Source organism: Cetorhinus maximus, chromosome 1, assembly GCF_964194155.1.
Source record: "Cetorhinus maximus chromosome 1, sCetMax3.hap1.1, whole genome shotgun sequence".
Taxonomy (NCBI): domain Eukaryota; kingdom Metazoa; phylum Chordata; class Chondrichthyes; order Lamniformes; family Cetorhinidae; genus Cetorhinus; species Cetorhinus maximus.
The window spans coordinates 53,237,180-53,257,570 of NC_135879.1; the positions used below are offsets into that span (position 1 = coordinate 53,237,180).

The 20,391-nt window shown below is 45.1% G+C and overlaps 1 protein-coding gene across 1 annotated transcript in view; it reads right to left on the bottom strand.

Moving 5' to 3' along the window:
* Positions 1-1,405: 1,405 nt before the first annotated feature.
* Positions 1,406-20,391, bottom strand: part of npy1r (neuropeptide Y receptor Y1) — a 52,041-nt gene continuing 33,055 nt past the window's right edge. Inside the window, exon 3 of the mRNA XM_078540742.1 lies at positions 1,406-2,942. Within this exon, the coding sequence (XP_078396868.1) occupies positions 2,526-2,942 (417 nt within the window). The 3' untranslated portion in view covers positions 1,406-2,525. The remainder of the gene's footprint in view (positions 2,943-20,391) is intronic.

Here is a 20,391-nt window from a genome sequence, read left to right on the forward strand (position 1 = left end):
GACTGCCATGGCATCCTCAGCCATCTTTGACATTGCCCCTCTGACATTTGCAGGTAGTTATTCCATGTACGGTATATTTGGTTATGTGCCATTCCTGGTTGCCAGCATCCTGAGCAGCCTGACTATCTGCTTCCACCCCTTGTTGTCCTTCTGGCCGTTGTTGTGCATGGCCCAGAGCCATCCTTTGAAAATCCCCTCCTCCTCCACCATAGCATCAAAAAACATTGGGTACACGAGGCCTATCCTGTCTGCTTGAAGTGAACTGCAGACTGAAGGCTGGCAAAAATCTGGTCAGCATAGTCTATTTGGCCTTCCTTCCTGACTGGATGGCAATTACTGCTGTGCATTGGCCTGGTCTTCACCAACCCCACTGTGGCCAACTCCGTCCTTGACCTGGTCTCCAGCCACTACTTCCAGCTGTCACAGCTATGCCCTAGTCACCCCCCACTCTGACACAGGAGCTACAAGTCATCACCCTCAGTCATCTTTGGCCTTCTCTTCAACACCCTCGACCTTCCCTCCATCAGTCTTGCCCTGCCTTCTGTGATCCTCGAGCCACCCACCAACACACTTCACCAAATGCCTGTCAACCTAGAGCTGCCCCATGTCACCATTGAGCTAATCCCTGGCACCCTGGAACTGCCCTTACCCCCCATTTACCTGCCAGCTGTCATCTCCGACCCTCCATCAGCAACCTAACCCTGCCCTCAGTTAGCTTCTACTCTCCCAACCTCACCATTGACCTGCCGTCAATCACCCTTGATTGCCCATCTTGCCCATGCTTGAGCTGCCTGCGGTAGAGATTGACCTTCCCTCTGTCATCCAGCCCTCTCCCTCTGCCCCCCACCATCCTTCTTGGGGCCACCACGATGCCACCTCCCTCCTTACACAGCCTTGCCCCCACTCTTCTTAGGACAACCACAACCTGACCTCCCTCCCTAGGATAGCCATGCACAATCTCCCTGGACAGATGCAATCTAAGCTCAATTCAACCACTCAGCCTCAATTCCCCAGTCCAAAATAGTTTCCCATACAAGAAAAGCAGCTCCTACTTAATCCTTTAACCAGTCATGAATCTGAAGGCACCTGTTTGCTGCTGACTTAATTGTAAAGGTACAATCAGTCAACTATGTGTCTTAATGAGTACGCATGACATGCTAATGCATTAGATAAAGGTTCCCTCTGTTTGTCATCAGGAACCATAATCCACCTTTAATCAGCCAACTTCCTACCCAATTTTCATCCCACCATTGGACAGCTGCCATCTCACTTCCCACACAATTACCTGTCCCTGCCCGCCTCATTTCTCGCTCCCAGGATCTTCAATAGATTTCGCCCTCTGTATTTTTAACTGTCTCCTAGAATTCTAGTAATACAATCAAAAAACATTGATTCCTGTACAGTTTCACCCATCAATATATCAACATCAAATATGTACAGACTTTCCAATAAGATAATATTGTAGAACAACCCACCCATGAGTCTTGTAATCATACATAAATTTAACAAAATAAACTTCATTTTGGTGCATCATGCTTTGGCACCATTTCACTGTCAGACATTAGTGAGTCTTTTTTTTAATTTGGCTTCAGTGTGTTTCTAAGTCTGGTTTGTTCTGGCAGTGGTATATTTATCCCTTATTAACTAGCTCTTATTGAAAAATATTGACTGATACAGAATTTCTTTCCAAACGTTGTCATGCATCACATTTACACCAACATAACAATACTGACAATATAATTATACAATTTACTAGCAAAGAGACTATGGTTATCACACAAAATTGTAAAACTTATTGGAACAAACTGCAATTTTTTCTTTGTCCATTATAATAGCAAACTTGCAAAAGGAAAAGCATGTTGCAAAATGAAGTGCTTTCTCAAAAAACGTTCTCCTCCTTTAGATTTCCATCATGGACTATTGTCTGCTCAAAAGAAATACAACCCTTCCAGTTCTCTGCTGCTGGAGGCACATGGGAATGGAATGAAATAGCTTCTCCTTTGGTTCCCTACCCCGTCTAGCGGAAAAACTAAAAGCTTCTACTTCATTCTTCCTCTCATAATTTGGTTGAAACAAACAGCATTGTGGACAACGTTCTTTTATGCTTTCAAACACTTTGAAAATAAAACACATGCAACATAGATATCATTTAACTAAAGTTATTGGAGGGCAACTAGAGATAGGCAATATAATGGGGCCTTGTCCAAGTCTCCCTTATCCCAAGAACAAATAAAGAGTTAGAAGTTGCATATGGTGAAGTTTCTGCATTCTAGCTATTTTTTTGTAAAGTCTTCTTCAGAGCAAGGACAGTTTTACTCCCAATGGAATATAGACCAAAATCAAGTTAGAAGGAATCTCTTATTTAAAAATTCTACTAAAATCTAATAGTCCTTAAACTTATAATTTGTGTATGAAACTTTTTGCCAGTGTATAATGGAATGATCCTTACTGATATTTGGTTGCTTAGGCCAGGTGAACCATTTGCTGTTTATTCTGCTGGAGCAAGATTGTGAAATCAATTCATCTCAAGCAATCTGTGTTGTTTGTTTCAGAGAGCTCTTGGAAATCTCCGTCTGCATGGTTGACATGGCAATAGCTTCATAGTCCTCTTCTCTGGGGCTACATTTGCAGTAGTGGAGAATTGAACGCAAGTCCCTCTGAAAATTTTTATTGAGGAATCCGTAAAAGATGGGGTTTGTACAGGTTGACAGCATGGCTGCCAGATGACATATGGAGAAAACCAGATTGTGATGGCAATTATTAATGGCCTCATAATTCCAATCAAAAACAGCATTGAAGATGTTGAGGGGCAGCCAGCAGACTGCAAATGCTACCACAATAGAGATTAGCATAATAGTGATTCTTCTGTTTTCATCTGCCCTGTATTTATTTTCTCTCATCTTCTCCATCATGTTGTTTCTCCTCCTTAGGCGTACATATATCTTTTGAAGAAAAAAAACAAGATTATTTTTCAGGTTATGTTTAGACATTCAAGCTTGAGCTCATTTGTATTACAATTGTAGGCAATATTCTTTCCTAGAAATCAGCTATTACTTTGTGCTAAACTTATAGTAATCACATAGCTCCCCCATAGTTCAGCTGGTTAATGAACAGTAAGTTAAGACATACAAACCAGCTCATACCAAGGTCAATCCCCAGCCTTTGCTGATGTTATGGCAGGTAGATGGTAGATGCCAACTGCCCAAATCCCAAAGGGAGACTTGAAGCAGCTGCCACAACTATTTTTGCAATTTGTACTTATTTCAAGATGTGGGCTTTGAATTCAGTAAAAAGGCCACCAAGTCTTATAGGTTTCTTACAAAACTAAACTAAAACTTTATTAATAGAAGAGATGATTTAAGCACATACATAGATCTACAAATTACAACAATGATAACTTCTAAATCCCCTAATTAATCTAATCTCCAGTTACACCTCCGATAAGGCAACAGTGAGACACATAGGCCAGGATTTTCAGCTCAGTATGACACGCCCGAGTGTGAAATAGCAGGTGATAATGTTGGATGAGAGTCCAACTTTACAGTTGTTGGGCGGGCGATTAGGCCAGGTGGCCTGTGCATTTTTTTGCAAAACTTCATCCACAGGCAGGATGAGGTTTCCAACAATGAATAAAAAAAATTAAACTAATTGAGGTCATTGACAGAGTAATTAAGATAATTAAAGACCTGCCCATCTAACCTTAAGGCTGGCGGGCAGGCCAGGAGCCCCAGTGGGCTTCTGATTATACATGAAACCTCATCCACTGGTGGGATGAGGTTTCATGTCCGTTTTTAAAAACTTTAATACATTTTATGTGATATTTATTAACATGTCCCATCTCGTGTGACATTGTCACATGAGGGGGACATGTTAATAAATTTTTAATTTTTCTATTTTTAAAGTTTTCTGGACTGTCAGTAATCTCCCTGAGACAGCACTTAGTCTCAGGGAGCAGTGCGCTCTTACGCGCGCATGAGCAAAAGAACGCACTTTGATAGCTGGGGATTCCCTCCCCCCAACCCCCATACAGGAAGCGCGTAGCGCTTCCTGTCGGGCAGGCCTTAATTGGCCCGCCCACTTAAAATGGTAGTGGACCCCGTTTCGGTGGTGGGGGTCGGCTGTCTGCCCGCCACCAAGCTGGTGGGACCTGCATGCCCACCAAGGACAAATTTCTGCCCACTATGTCTTTGGACTTTTCAATTTCAGAATCCTGCATTTCTCCCTCTTCCTCATTATCTACCACCACTAATGCCTCCTTTTGGCCCTCTTCCCTGTCAAAGTATTTTTTAGGCATATCTACATGACACACCCTCTGCTTCTCTCTTCTATCTGGAGCATTTATTAAATAATTTACTTCACTCAAATTCTTTTCAACCCTGTAAAGCCCACTAAATCTTGCTTTTAATGAATCACACAGTACTGGTAACATAACTAGCACTTTCCCCCCCAGCAACCTTATCAAACAAAATGTCAACTAATTGGATTTCCACACCTTCTCTTTGCCTCTGAGCTTCCTGTTCTTATGGTCTTGTTATCACACAATCTGGAATCAATCCAGGATGCTCTCTCTACAACACTTCCGTTGAAAACACTTCTACAAGCTGCTCAACTACCATAGCGATCTGTGATCAGCTATATCATTACCCAAAATAAATAGAGCCCTGACAATAGGCAATTATTCCACTACTCCAACAATCACATCACCTGTTTTCCACTTACTCTTTAAATTTACCTCCCACAATGGAATAGGTTTAGCATCTCCATGAACTGCACTTATTATCACCTGTTCCTGCAGTACTCTATCTAAACAACTAATATCACTATCGCACGATATTAAGGATTGACTAGCTCCTGTGTTCCTTAATATTTTAACATCTTTACCTACTCCACCCTGTACACATGGAAAGACTTTCCCTTCACACACAAAATCTTTAAACATTTTTTGCAACCTGCTCCTCAGAATTCTCTTGGGTAACTTGTGAACACATTCCCATTTCTTTACCTATCACTGATTCTTCCTGTTTTACCTGTACACAAACCATTGGTTTTTTCCTGTGCCTGAACCTCAGAACCCACAGTACTTTTACTTCCAGAACTTTTCTGTACCTCAATAATTCCAACAGATTTTCCCTGCAAATTCCAACATGCTGACTTCGAGTGTCCAACTTTATTACAATGAAAACACCTAAATTTTCAAGTGTCACCTCTTCCCTCAGCACTTTCCTTTTAATTTTGAGAAAAAAACTTCCTGGGAATTTCCACCTACTTCTTCTCTTCCCTGACTACCCATCTTCCTTTCACTATCCCACTTTCTATTCTTCTCTGATTTAAAAAGGTGACAAAAAAATTGTTTAGCTCTATGAACTAACTCATAATCATCAGCTAGCTCTGATGCTTGTCTTACCATTTCAATCCTCTGTTCTTCCACGAGTTCCCACTACTGAAGGAATTGAATCTTTAAATTTCTTTCAAAAGAATTGCCTCTCTAAGAGCTGCATATGTTGTCTCTATCTTTAATGCATTCATCCACCAGTCAAAATTACTTTGTTTTATGCTCTCAAATTCAACATAAGTTTGCCCAGTCTGTTTTCTCATATTCCTAAATTTTTGACTGTATGACTTAGGAACCAACTCGTGCACCCAAAATAACTTTTTTTTAACAACATCATAGTTCATTGACCTTTCTGCTGACAGTGAAGCATAAACCTCATGTGCTCTACCCACCAACCTGGATTGTAACAACGATGTCCAGTTTTCCTGTGGCCATTTCATCTGTTTAGCTATCTTCTCAAATGAGATAAAGAATGCTTCAACATCTCTTTCCTCAAACTTTGGAAGAGCTTGTATAAATTTAAATATCTCCCTACTGGGTTCTGATCTGGAAATAAGTCCTTCCTCAACTCCTGGTGTTTCCTTTTTAACTGTCAACATTCTAAGCTGGAATTCCCTCTCTCTCTCTTTTTCTCTTTCCTCCTTTTCTAACCCTGCCATTTCTAATTCCCTTTCGTGTTTTCTTTCTCTCTCCTGCCTTTCTGCCAGTTCACTTTGAAGTGCCCTTTTTTTTTCTTTTTCTGCTCTTTCTTTTTCTTTTCCTTTAGCTCTAGTTTTTTAAAAATTTCCTTTGGTTGTTCAAGTTCAAGCTTCTTCATTTCTAACTAAAGTCTCATTAGTGTCAAGTAACACTTCCAACTTTAAATGCTGTGCTATACCTTCAATTATGCCTGCTTTCCTTGTCCCTGCGGGTAATCCCAATTTAACTTATCCACCAATTCCTTTAACTTAACTTTATTTACCTTTTGTAGACCAGCCAAATTTATAACTTCAACTCCCAGACAAGTCTTAGCAACAGCCAAAACCATATTGCAGTCTCACTACTTAAAATCCCTCACGTCAACTCCTGAATTCAAAGCACATCCCGTACATGTAACCTTAAGGTTCACCAACTCCAAACCAACCAAGGAATCTCAAATATATCCTGCAAAGAGCCCCCGATTTTTGTTATGACAGGCGGATGGTAGATGCAAAACTGCCCAATTCCAAGGGGAAACTTGAAACAGCTGCCACAACTATTTTTGCAATTTGTACTTATTTCAAGATGCGGGCTGTGAATTCAGTAAAAAGGCCGTTAACTCTTATAGGTTTCCCACAAAACTAAATTAAACCTTTATTAATAGAAGGAGTGATTTTAAGCACATACATAGAAATCACTACTATGATAACTTCTAAATACTCCAATTAATCTAAACCCCAGTTACACCTCCATTAAGGGAAGAGTGAGATACATAGGTTTTTAAAGACTAGGCAAAGTAACACACAATACCCTTAACAGTCAAATTCAAAGTGAGTTTTTTTCAGCTTCCGTTCCTTGTAGACAGCAGCCTGAGGCATAGATGCTGGAGGCTTTTCACACTTGTTAGATCTTAGAATGCCTGCCTTTACACACAGCCTTCTCTCCTTTATACATATTTACCCCTCTGAATGCAAATTCGTATTGTTTCACTATGTCTTTGGACTTTTACCTCTCTAATAATAAAAATCCATCAAAGTACCAATTTTACCAGTAATCTTTTGAAAAATAAACACACGGTTTCTTAACTTCTCCTGGCTAGGTGGAACATTTCACCCCCTCTTTTGAATTCAAGCTAGTCTGGTTTATTTAAAAATGCAAATGTTCCCTTTACACCTTACATTCTAAAACTTCACCCATGTTTACCTACTTAACATATCAAACCTAGCTTATCTTCTGATACATCAAAGCCTTCAGACCAGCTGCCTTCAATTCAATTATGTCACACACACCCACACACACCACATACACCCCAACTATGACTCTGCTTTACAATAAATTCCAATAACATTATGAAAATTATTATATCTTCCTGACACTGAGTTGACTGATCTCTGCCAGGGTGGCAGCAGGAGTGCCACAATTGTCTTCTGTTTTTTTTTATCCATTCATTGGATGTGGGCTTCATTGGCCAGGCCAGCATTTAGTGCCCATCCCTAATTGCTCTTGAGAAGGTGGTGGTGAGCTGTTTTCTTGAACTGCTGCAGTCCATGTGGTGTAGGCACACCCATAGTGCGTTTGGAAGGGAGTTCCAGGATTTTGACCCAGTGACAGTGAGGGAACAGTGATATATTTCCAAGTCAGGACAGTGAGTGACTTAGAGGGGAGCTTCCAGGTGGTGGTTTTCCCATCTAATGACTGCCCTTGTCCTTCTAAGTGGTAGTAGTTGTGGGTTTGGAAGGTGCTGTCAAAGGAGCCTTGATGAATTCCTGCAGTGCATCTTGTAGATGGTACACACTGCTGCTATTGTGCATCGGTGGTGGAGGGAGTGAATGTTTGTGGATGTGGTGCCAATCAAGCGGGCTGCCTTTACCTGGACAGTGTCCAGCTTCTTCAGTGTTGTGGGAGCTGCACTCATTCAGGCAAGCGGAGAGTATTCCATCACACTCCTGACTTGTGCCTTGTAGATGGTGGACAGGCTTTGGGGAGTCAGGAGGTGGGTTACTCACTGCGTGATTCCTAGCCTCTGACCTGCTTTTGTAGCCACAATATTTATATGGCTGGTCCAGTTCAGCTTCTGGTCAATGGTAAACCCCAGGATGTTAATTGTAGGAGATTCAGTGATGGTAATGCCATTGAACATCAAGGAGCGATGGTTAGATTCTCTCTTGTTGGAGATGGTTATTGCCTGATACTTGTGTGGTGCGAATGTTACTTGCCACTTGTCAGCCCAAGCCTGGATATTGTCCAGGTCTTGCTGCATTTGGACATGGGCAGCTTCAATATCTGAGGAGTCACAAATGGTGCTGAACATTGTGCAATCATCAGCGAACATCCCCATTTCTGACTTTATGATGGAAGGAAGGTGATTGATGAAGCAGCTGAAGATGGTAGGGCAGAGGACACTACCCTGATGAACTCCTGCAGTGATGTCCTGGAACTGAGATGACCGACCTCCAACATCCACAACCATCTTCCTTTGTGCTAGGTATGACTCCAACCAGCGGTACATTTTCCCCCTGATTCCCATTGACTCCAGTTTTGCTAAGGCTCCTTGATGCCACACTCGGTCAAATGCTGCCTTGATGTCAAGGACAGTCACTCTCACCTCACCTCGGGAGTTCAGCTCTTTTGTCCATGTTTGAACCAAGGCTGCAATGAGGTCAGGAGCTGACTGGCCCTATCGGAACCCAAACTAGGCATCAGTGAGCAGGTTATTGCTAAGCAAGTGCCACTTGATAGCACTGTTGATGACCCCTTCCATTACTTTATTGATGATGGCGGGTAGACTGATGGGTGGTAATTGGCCGGGTTGGATTTGTCCTGTTTTTTGTGTACAGGACATACCTGGGTAATTTTCCACATAGTCGGGTAGATGCCAGTGTTGTAGCTGTACTAGATTGGCTAGGGGCATGGGAAGTTTTGGAGCACAAGTCTTCAGTACTATTCCTGGAATATTGTCAGGGCCCATAGCCTTGCCTTCAGCTAGTGCCTTCAGCCGTTTCTTGATATCACGTGGAGTGAATTGAATTGGCTTGAGACTGGCATCTGTGATGCTGGGGACCTCCGGAGGAGGCCGAGATGGATCATTTCACTCGGCACTTCTGGCTGAAGATTGTTGCAAATGCTTCAGCCTTTTCTTTTGCACTGATGTGCTGGGCTCCTCCATCATTGAGGATATTTGTGGAGCCTCCTCCTCCAGTGGGTTGTTTAATCGTTCACCACGACTGTCCACGACTGGATGTAGCAGGACTGCAGAGCTTAGATCTGATCCGTTGGTTGTGGGATCGCTTAGCCCTGTCTATCACTTGCTGCTTATGCTGTTTGGCACGCAAGTAGTTCTGTGTTATAGTTTCACCAGGTTGACAGCTCATTTTTACGTATGCCTGTTGCTGCTCCTGGCATGCCCTCCTGCACTCTTCAATGAACCAGGGTTGATCCCCTGGCTTGATGGTAATGGTAGATTGGGGGATATGCCAGGCCATGAGGTTACAGATTATATTCGAGTACAATTCTTCTGCTGCTGATGGCCCACAGCACCTCATGGATGCCCTGTCTTGAGTTGCTAGATCTGTTCGAAATCTATCCCATTTAGCACGGTGGTAGTGCCACACAACACAATGGAGGGTATCCTCAATGTGAATGCGGGACTTGGTCTCTACGATGACTGTGGTGGTCACTCCTACCGATATTGTCAGGGGCAGGTGAATCTGTGGCAGGCTGGTGAGGATGAGGTCACGTTTGTTTTTCCCTCTTGTTGGTTCCCTCACCACCTGCCGCTGACCTCAGTCTAGCAGCTATGTCGTTTAGTACTTGGCCAGCTCCGTCATTAGCGGTGCTACCGATCCAGTCTAGGTGATGGACATTGAAGAGTACATTCTACGCTCTTGCCACCTTCAGTGCTTCCTCCAAGTGGTGTTCAACATGGAGGAGCACTGATTCATCAGCTGAGGGAGGGCGGTACGTGGTAATCAACATGAGGTTTCCTTGCCCATATTTGACCTGATGCCATGAGAATTCATGGGGTGAGGAGTTGATGTTGAGGACTCCCAGGGAAATTCCCTCCCGACTGTATACCGCTATGCTGCCACCTCTGCTGGGTCTGTCCTGCCGGTGGGACAGAACATACCCAGGGATGGGGATGGCGGTCTCTGGGACATTATCTGTAAGGTATGATTCTGTGAAGATGACTATGTTAGGCTGTTGCTTGACTAGTCTGTGAGACAGCTCTCCCAATTCTGGCACTAGCCCCCAGATGTTAGTAAGGAGGACTTTGCAGGGTCGACAGGGCTGTGATTTCCATTGTTGTTTCCGGTGCCTCGGTCGAAGACGGGCAGTCCGTCTGGTTTCATTTTTTTGTGACTTTGTAGCGGTTTGTTACAAATGAGTAGCTTGCTAGGCCACTTCAGAGGGCAGATAAGAGTCAAGCACATTGCTATGTGTCTTGAGTCACATGTAGGCCAGACCAAGTAAGGACGACAGATTTCCTTCCCTAAAGGACATTAGTGAACTAGATGGGTTTTTAACAACAATTGACAATGGTTTCATGGTCATCATTATACTTTTAATTCCAGATTTTTATTGAATTCAAATTCCACCATCTGCCATGGTAACCCGGGTCCCCAGAGCATTACCCTGGCTCTCTGGATTAATAGTCCAGCGACAATACCACTATGCCATTGCCTCCCCCTGCCTTATGGAGGGAAACAATAGCCACGGCCCCCGACTTCTCATTACTATCCAGCAACCCTTGGCTGGAAGTCTTCGGATCAGGCTAAGCTGTGATGGCCTTGTGCCTGAACAGCCTGAGGAGGGGCATTGTCCATTCACACATGAAGAATGACCTGGTGCTACTGGAGCCATACCCATCAAGGAGTCAAGATCTGCAGGAGACATTCAGGAGAGGAGATGATTAGTAGTAAAAAGAAAGATAAAAACTTACAATATTCACATTTGCACTCTTTCAGGCAATTAAATTACACAACAGAATGTTAACCATCAAATGCTTAACTCACTTCTATAAAATGCATCTCTAATTTTAGCTGAGGTGTTGGCATTATTTTAAGTGAAGTGGGCTAAATAAAGGAGGTGAGTTTCAGCCTTTTGTCTGTGTGTAATTTCAGTGTGAGCAACAACATCTAACAATGACACAGGTCATGGATACCATCAGCAAAAGAAAACCTGGGACTGAGTAAAGCCATTCCACACAGTTTATAGTCTATGTCACACTAAGTATAATACTACATATGTAAGCCACGCCTGACAACTCAGCCAGTCAGACTACATTCCCATATACTGCTACCCCTGTATTGTATTATGAAGCATAGAGGATAATCAATTGAAATCAATAGCCATAGTTAAAATGGTACAAGGGATGGAATCATCCCAGATTTGCACAAGTGCGGTAACAAGCGGGAAAAAGAATGTTTTACCCATCAGCCGCAACGGAGGCTTCTCACACCTTATTGTCCCTATCCCGCCTCATTAATCATGCATTCCTGGGAAACATGCCGTTTCAATGGCAAGCGGGCTGTCATTAGCCCGCCATGCCATCACCTTGTCGCTTCATTACACCAGGTGCCATATTTAAAGTGCAGCCATTTGCACAGCTCTCAGTGCTCCAGCCCAGGGCTACTGCACAGAAGATGTGGCCCTGAAAGGCAAGAAGACTGTAGCCCCCAAATCAGTGACACATCCCAGGAACACCTTTTGGACACAGCAGAGGCCCGCCGTGATGTCCTCTACCACCACTCTGGCCGCAGGAGGGGCGGCAAAATCACCAATTCGGCTTGGGAGGTGGTGGCAGCAGTGGTCAGTGCCAATGCCCTGCAAAAGAGGACAGCCACCCAGTGCTGAAAAAGGATGAATGATCCCCTCCGTTCCACCAGGGTAAGCCACTTTGCTCATCACTCCAACTCACACACTCACAAACCCATCACACATCCACAGGGCCCTCACTCACTGGCAGTTCAAGGGATATCACCATTCACTCTCTCACACACACCGTCATTGTCTTCATCCCATCCATGGGACCACTCACCACCTACACATGCCAGGCATAATTATCATATAGCCTGGAAGGCATCCTGCTTACACTGTCTCCATCTCTATTCATGCAGGACAAGCTGGCACACAACAAGAGGGAGAGGTTGCAAACTTGTGCAGGAGTGCCCGACATCAAGGTTCCAACAGGTTTTGAAAATAAAGTCATAAAGCTGACTGGAGAAGATCTGGACCGGTCCTGTGCTGATGGTGAGGTCAGCGGTGCCCTACCAAGTGAACATCCAGCAGTGCAACATCCATCAGACAACCATGCTGTGAGTGATGTGTCCTCTTTCACAGGCAACTGCCATGTACTAATTATCTTTTTTGCAGGCACATCTAGGAAACAGCTAAGGGAATCCATGACCCAGGTCCTTGATTCAAGCCCCAAAGACACCTCGGAAGAAGAATCTGCTGAAACCCCAATTGAAAACCCATCACAGCACTCACCCACACCCTCCACCAGCGCAGAGACACACGACTCAGTGGGACTTAGCTCTAGACTAGCCTCGGGATCACAATCTGGTGAGCACATCGCACTTTCTGATCCACAGCAGGCAGCGGCAGGGACTTCCCAGGTCCCCGGCACTCGGAGGACTTCTGGATGCCATAAATCTGAGTCAGAAGGCAGGTCTCTAGACTCGGTCATGTCACAGTTTCTGGAGCTACAAAGGCAAGCTCGGGAACAACAGGAAGGGATGTCTGCTGCACTCCTCAGATTGCTAGACACGATGGAGGAGTCTGTTTGCCTTCAGGCTGAGGTGATAGCTCTAGCATGCCAATGCACTGCCAACATTGGTAGGACAGTGGCCGCCATGGAGACCTTGATCTAGGACATCGCTCCTGCACTGCTGCACGGGCTGAGCTCCATCGCTGACGCCATAGTTGGCCTCCAACAGTGTCAACGCGAGAGGGGTGTCGGGCAGCTCGATTTCACTCCAGATTCCCCTTTTTCCTCAAAGAGTCAGCCAGGAGCCCTTGGGCACCCATAGGGAGGAGGATCAGTAGGTGCACGCCCCGGGGCCATCCGCCCAGGTGACTCCAGGAGTGTCCAGCACATCCTAATCGCTTCTTCCTGTGTCCATAGCACCTCCAGCTCCACAGGCCGAGGAGGGTGCCACTGTCACACAGCAGGACCCCGAAAGCAAGCCAGGGCCCTCCAGGTCTCGTCCCCCCCAAGGACGCCCATCAAGGTCATCACAGAAGCAGTCAGCAGGCTGCCTCCACCTCCACTGTGGATGTTGGTGAGCACCAAGATGTAGCAGCAGGTTTAGGAAGGTTAAGAAGATGTAGTTACACAGCCTGGGCATGGGTGTTAATCACTTGTACATAATGTTCACTATTATAAATAAACTCCCAAGAATGTCTCCTTGCCTATGGCTGCTGGTTATGGCGAGCAGTGCTCGTGTCACTCACATGTGAAATCTTGATTCCTGCACAAGATAAAGCCAGGTGTCTGAGTCCAGGGCCTTTTCCCTGTGCTCTGTGCAGCCTTCAGACCAAAATGATGGACCGGCCTCATACTCCCTGGACACATTACTGATGCGTGAACCTCGGCTCATACTCCCTGGACACATTACTGATGCGTGAACCTCGGCTGTGCTGGTCATTGCTGCCAGAATGTTGTGGGCAGGTGTCACAGAGTTCCGTCATTCTATCTGTGTGCTCTCAGCACCTTTAAGGTGGGGCTGGCCCCCATCTCTTCAGCATCTGTGAGCAATGACACTGCTCCTGAAGGTCTCAGGTGCTGAAGGCTGACAAAGGATCAGATGCATTTAAAGTTTTACGGCTATGTCTCCATGATATGACCCTGATCACAAAGCACAAGCAAGCTGCCCTCAGCCAGACAGAAGTCAGGCATTCACAGAGGCTATGTGAAGATCTATGGGGTGTCCTCACTACATGTTACCATTATCCTCCTTGAATCTAGCAACTACTAGGGTCTCTCCTGCATCTCTATGACAGGAGCCTTATTGCTGCCCTCAGCCAGACTGGAGTCAAACGTTCACAGACACAACGTGAAGATCTATGCTGCCTTCTTACTGCATTTCATCATCATTCTCCACAAATCTAGCAGCTATGAGGGTCGCCTGAGTGCGCCTGCCTCGTATGGCTAGTGCGATGGCCTCAACCCCATCATTGTTGCCTTCGAGGGCCTCCTCACCTTCATCCCCATTGACGTCCTCCTCATCGGAGAAGACGTCCAGCTCTTCCATCTCCTCCACAGCCAGCTCCTGTCCCTGTTGCAGTGCCAGGTTGTGAAAGATGCAGCAGGTGACCACGATGCGTGACACCCTCTGTGAACTGTATTGCAGAGCACTACCAGACCGGTCCAGGCACCAGAACCTCATTTTCAACATCCTGGTTTGCTCCAGCAAGGTGTGAGTTGAAGATTGAGCCTCATTGTACCTTCTCTCTGCTGCAGTCTGAGGCCGCCGCACAGCTTACATTTGCCACGTCCAGTGCAGGTAGTCCTGGACCCTGAAAGATGTCAGGGATCTGAGACCTACTGAGAATGTAGGAATCATGGACACTCCCTGGAAACCATGTGCAGACCTGCAGGATGCATTTGTGGTGGCCACACACCAGCTGTACATTCAGCGAATGGAAGCCCTTGCTGTTGACATAATTGATCGCTTGTTGCAACAGAGATCTGAGTGCCATGTGAGTGCAATTAGTGGCACCCTGCACCTGTAGGGAAACCTGAGATCTGGGCAAATCCCAGTGCTATTGTCTTTCCTTGTCATGGGCGAAATGCATAAAGCTGTGTGCCTTCACAAAGGTGGCGTCTGTGACCTCATGGATGCATTTGTGGGTGGAGGCTTGTGAAATCCCACAGAGGTCGCCTGAGCAGTCCTGAAAGGAGCCACTGGCATAAAAATTGAGTCACTTTCACGGCCACAGGCAGTGGATGCACTCCAGTCCCTGTGATGCCAAATCCTGCAGCAACTGGATGATGTGAGCGACCAGTTCCCTAGACATGCATAATCTTTGGCAACAACGGTTCTCCGTCACCTGCAGGAATGAAAGGCGGCGTTTAAAGACCCTGAGTCTAGCTAGGCTCTTCACGGCCTGTGTAGGAGCCCCAGCCGCCCCTTCTTCCTGAGGGTGCTGCTCCTCCCTCTGTCCAGCCATTCACCTCCGTCGCTCTCTTCTCCTTCATCTCCATTCTCTGTATGTCATGAGGCATACAGCTAGGTCACCAGGCTCCATGCTCCTGATGTATTCCTCCTGCAGGTTGAAAGAGAGATGCGTGGGTTAGCTTGGGTAAACTGAGAACTTCTCTTGGTTAAGTCTGAAGGCCCCTTAATGCATCCTGCAGAATGCTGGCAACCACTTGATGTCCATTGTTTAGTGCGCTGCATGGCTGCCTGAAACCTCACCCATCTCCGCCCCACTCCACCTGAATGATTGGCAGCAGCTTTGCCCATTGGACTGCATGCTGTGCTCTCAGCTCAGAAGCAGACATTCTCCTAACCCGCACTGCAAGGCTGCACTGTTAGCTTGAACCATGGGGGAGACTGGTCCAAACTGGGATAATGACATTGCAAGGGGCTGTGAGCACCTCCACCAGTGACTGCTCCATGGCCAGCTTTAGTAAGGAGATTGTACAATGTGCCCAGTCGCACAACTGTTCTGCAGTCCACTTAAATGCTCATTAGTTTGCAGTCTGTGCCCAAGGGGTGAAAAGCTCTGGAGCATTTGGTGACACTTTCAGCCTCTGCGTTGCTTGAGTGGGCAGAGAAGCTAGAGGCCCAACTCCACACATGTCAATGTGGCTGTGTCTGAACTGCCTCAGCTGCAGAGGAATGATCTCTTTATACAAGGTTTCCCTGATACATGGCCACTTCCCTCCCCCCCACCGCCCCAACACCCACCCACGAGCTTGTGCACTACCACCAACCAGAGTGATGCCCATGCCACCTCCGCCAACTGGCCACAATCGGAGTGCTGCCCTTGCCCCCCTCCCATCCCAACATGCCCCAGCCGCAGGGCAGCCCTTACCCCTGTACCGTACTGTCAGCCAGCCGGGAAAAAGCGACTTGCCTGTGCTCTCGCCTGAATGCACGGCGCCTCAACCTTGAGTTCCAACAGGTGACCCTCGCGAGCGCTGCACAAATGTTACTGTGTACTCACCTCCGAGTTCTCCTTGAAGTGCAGCTTGCCAAATGCATGCCTTATATATGCTGTTGTGAAACATGTCAGCGTGCAATCACCCTGATGTGCTTGGATGGTCCAGCGTGGTGGGATGATTCCGGTGAGCTGGGTTTATAATGATATGCATTTGTATTACAATGAGGTTCCTGATGCCCGGCGGCAGGCAGTGCGGCCTGCCATTGATGGGCGGAGCAAATGGTTGCAACCATGTTTCACGAAGGTGTACAACCGATTTTTGGCCTTCCTGCCATGTTGTCCACTCACGCATGATGCCCGATGCCAACAGGAGCAGGCGATTCTGCACAAGTACTTGAAACCCTCCCCACTCCTTTATCTGTTTGCTCAATTATTTATTATTTATTTTTTACTCTTCTCCCTATGTTCTTTGTGGGATTAGAATTCCCCTGACCTCTATAAATAGTAACATTATAATTGTATTCATCAAGTGTACCACTTCAATGTTTCAAATGAAACTTTAAACATGTTCTTTTAGTGTGTGTTTAGGATATCACTAGAAATCAAAATCAGAAGAAATCTTCACAAGCACATTTGTTAACAGTGAGCAGTGATTCTTATCTCATTCCTTCTTTCCCATGCCTGCATTTTCTATATCTAATTTATCACTTTCTCTCTCTTCTACCGTTTTGCAACATTTGTCTTATTGCAAACAACTGATATCAGCATAAGCAGTCAGAGACAGTGGGAGTTGGTCACTAAATAAAACCCAAATATACTTGCTATAAAAACTCTGGAGACAGTCACAACACCTGAGTGGATTGAACTTGAAACTAGTTTCAGGACTGTGTTTCAGCCAGGTCCATCTTGCTCTCCCCTTTCATGACTTCTATTTCGCTCTGTTTCCTGCCTGTTCTCTCGCTTTTCTCATGCTTGTTCTCCTCCGCCCTCTTCAATGCAGCCAGACTTGAGAACACTAACTAATTGTCAAAGGCAGTGATTTGGCAGCATTCTAATATCAAACAGCCAATTTGCAATTGCTTTGTTCTACCCTCCAAACCTGCCGTATGAGTCACTGGCACAAATTTAAGTGCACTTAAAGATGCAGCTTTTATATTGAGTTTTAGAAAAGATGTATTTTAACGTTGGATCATAAAAGCATATTTTGGAAATATTGCAAAAAATCAACGTTTTTCTTGTTCACTTTACTCAAAACATCTTGTTCACACAACATTACTTAATTACTGCTACAAGTTCCTTGGAGAGTTTTGTCATCACTAAACAATCTGAAATAATATTAATGATTGTAAAGGAAATATCTGAATTGTTGAATCCCATACCAAAATAAGACTGAAAATTCAAAGTTCAGGCTCTGTATTAGATTTCATTTTCAATCAGTGAAACACATAAAGATAGACAGAGCAGAACTTGATTGCAGCCAGGAAGAAATAGTTTATTTAACAATTTTTTTGCCATGAATAGGTGGTTATCTTGTTCTTTCTGAATTCATAATACTTATACAGTGAAAATTGGGAGACAACGTGCTCCCATATCATCAAGGATGTGATATTGTCACTGATTATACTTTGAATTGTGCTACGTTTCTTATTTAAATGCATTTTAATAAACAATGGCAAAGAAAGATGTAATTAACTCTGAATTGTCGCTCTTCAAAAAAAGCTTTGTGGTTGAGTTGAATAACAATGAGAAGGTGAAAATAAAGTGAAAAATTACCATATCAATTGCTTATAAAATGCACGGGAACACTAATGAAATGCATGATTGAAAACTAGGTTAATATTTGATATGCTCCATTTTAGCTCTTGGTCTAAACTAGGTGTAAGTTGATCAGTTGCTAAAAGTAAAAATGCTATTGGGAGAAATTCAAAATTTAGAATCCTATGGTAGGAGGACATCCAGACCATCATGCCTGTGCTGATCAGCTCTTTGAAAGCACTATTCAATTAAACCCTGCAATTTTAACCCCTTCAAGTAGTTATCCCATTACCTTTTGAACATTACTGTTGAATCTGCTTCCACTACCCTTTCAAGCAGTGCAATTCAGACCATAGTAAAACACTGCATGAAAAACCTGTGCCCTCTAGTTAATGCCCCTTTTGCCAATAGAAACAGTGTCTCCTTATTTTCTCCATCAAAAGCATCAATGATTTTGAACAACTCTATTAAATTTCCTATTAACCTTCTCTGCTCCTAGAACAATCCCAGCTTCTTGAATCTCTCCACATAGCTGAAGTCCTTCATCTCTGGTACCATTCTAGTGAATCTCCACTGCATGTCGCCAAGGCCTTTACACCCTTCCAAAAGCATGCTATCCCAAACAGGACACAATAGGTTGAACTTTACGTGCCCCCAGTGGGTGTATTTCCTGCGGGCCGGGGCTGGGGGGCACGTAAAATGGGTTGGGCGCCCATCCCATCACCTTCCCGCCCACTCCCGAGCTCAACCCCCATCACATTAGGGGTCGGGTGGGCGGGAGCTGAAATTGGCAGCCCACACGCCATGTTAGAATGACCAATTAAGGGTCAATTAGTGTTATTATCAAGTCTATTTACCCTGATAACACGCTGCCTGTGCCATAATACATTTGGTACGGACAGCAGGGTGGGAGTGGGAAGCCAGATTTTTAATCTCAAGTGGTTAAAGGGCGGAAAGGAAGGTGGGAGGGGGGGGTCACTCTTCGGGGGCTGCCCTTTGTCGATCATAGGGCGGGTCCCCTTAGGCTGAACGCCCACTTCGTTCTTACCTGCTCGCTCTCTTAAACTCACCCTCTCCCCCAACTGCCCTTTGCCTTAACTCCCGAACCCTCCCAGCCGAGAGCCCGGATTTACCTGCTTCAGGGATCCATGGGCCTTGACCTTTTTCTCTTCAGCTGCAGTCCCGGCAGCTGCCACTGACACCTTCCTGTCACTGCCAGGACTGATGGATCTGCCAGTCAATCCAGAGGGCATGTCTTCCGCCCCAATGAGGGCTGGAGGTCCCACTCGGCGCTCGTTAATGAGCCCTGGAGCGTTTTATTGCTGCGGGACTGGTCGGCATGGAGCTGGTCGACTTCATGCTGACATGATTTCTGGGGGAATGCATGCCATTCCCACTCCCCGCAACCCCACACCCCCAGTATTATTCCGCTCAATTCTCCAGCTGGAGATAACCTATGATTTAGAAGGGTTTTCTTGTCTTTATACTCTATGCCTCTATTTATAAAACCAAATATCCCACATGAATTTTTAAATAGCCTTCTAAACCTATCCTGCCACCATCAAATATTCCTTAATGCAAATCCTCAGGTCTCTCTGCTCCTGCAGTCCTTTAAAACTGCACCATTTGGTTTATATTACCACTCTTCACTCTTCATTCCAAAATGAATCACTTCACTCTACTTTGTATTAAATTTAATCTATCATGCTCCTGCCCATTTCACCAAGTTGTCTCCTCCTGAGGTCTGCTCCTATCCTTTTCACTTCTCAAAATTTTGTGTCATCTACAAATTTTGAAATTATGCTCTTTATAACCCAAGGCCAGGTCAGTATTATATATGAAAAAGAGTAGGGGGCCTAATACACTCCCCGCCCCCCCCCCCCCCCCCCCCACCACCCCAGGGACCACTGCATATTTTCCTCCAGTTTAAAAAAAACATTCACTGCTACGTTCTGCTTTCTATCTCATAGCACATTTTGTGTAGATACCTCTTTAATCCCATCGTTATTAATTTTGCTAATGGGTCTATGATTAGATGAATATCTTTTGAAAATCCACATATACAGCAGCAACCACCAGCTTTTGGGTGAAAAATTGAGGTTAGGGGAATGAATTTCAGGTGGCAATATCTTGCACCTGATCCCCCCCGGAAATGTGGCAGCTTCCAAATTGGAAACTAGCAACCTGCAGAGATGCAGGGCACAAAGCTGTATAGGCATCAGGAACTGCATTTGCAAATCAGTGTTCAAATGTCAGTTGTAGAACTCCAGCTAAAATTGATCATCAGCTAACTGTAGCTTGTGCAATGTATGCTCCACTCAATTGCTCCTGGCATTCAGCAAAGTCCCCTCTAAACGTTTTCATTGTGTGTTTGCTTGAATGTGGGTACTATTAATGTTTTTTGTGTGTGTGAGCACACGCGTGGTATTTTAAAAGGAGAATGTAAGAGCGACCTGCACAATACCTTCCAAGTTGCTGTCTGACTACATGTCAGCTTGGTCTTTAGTGATCTA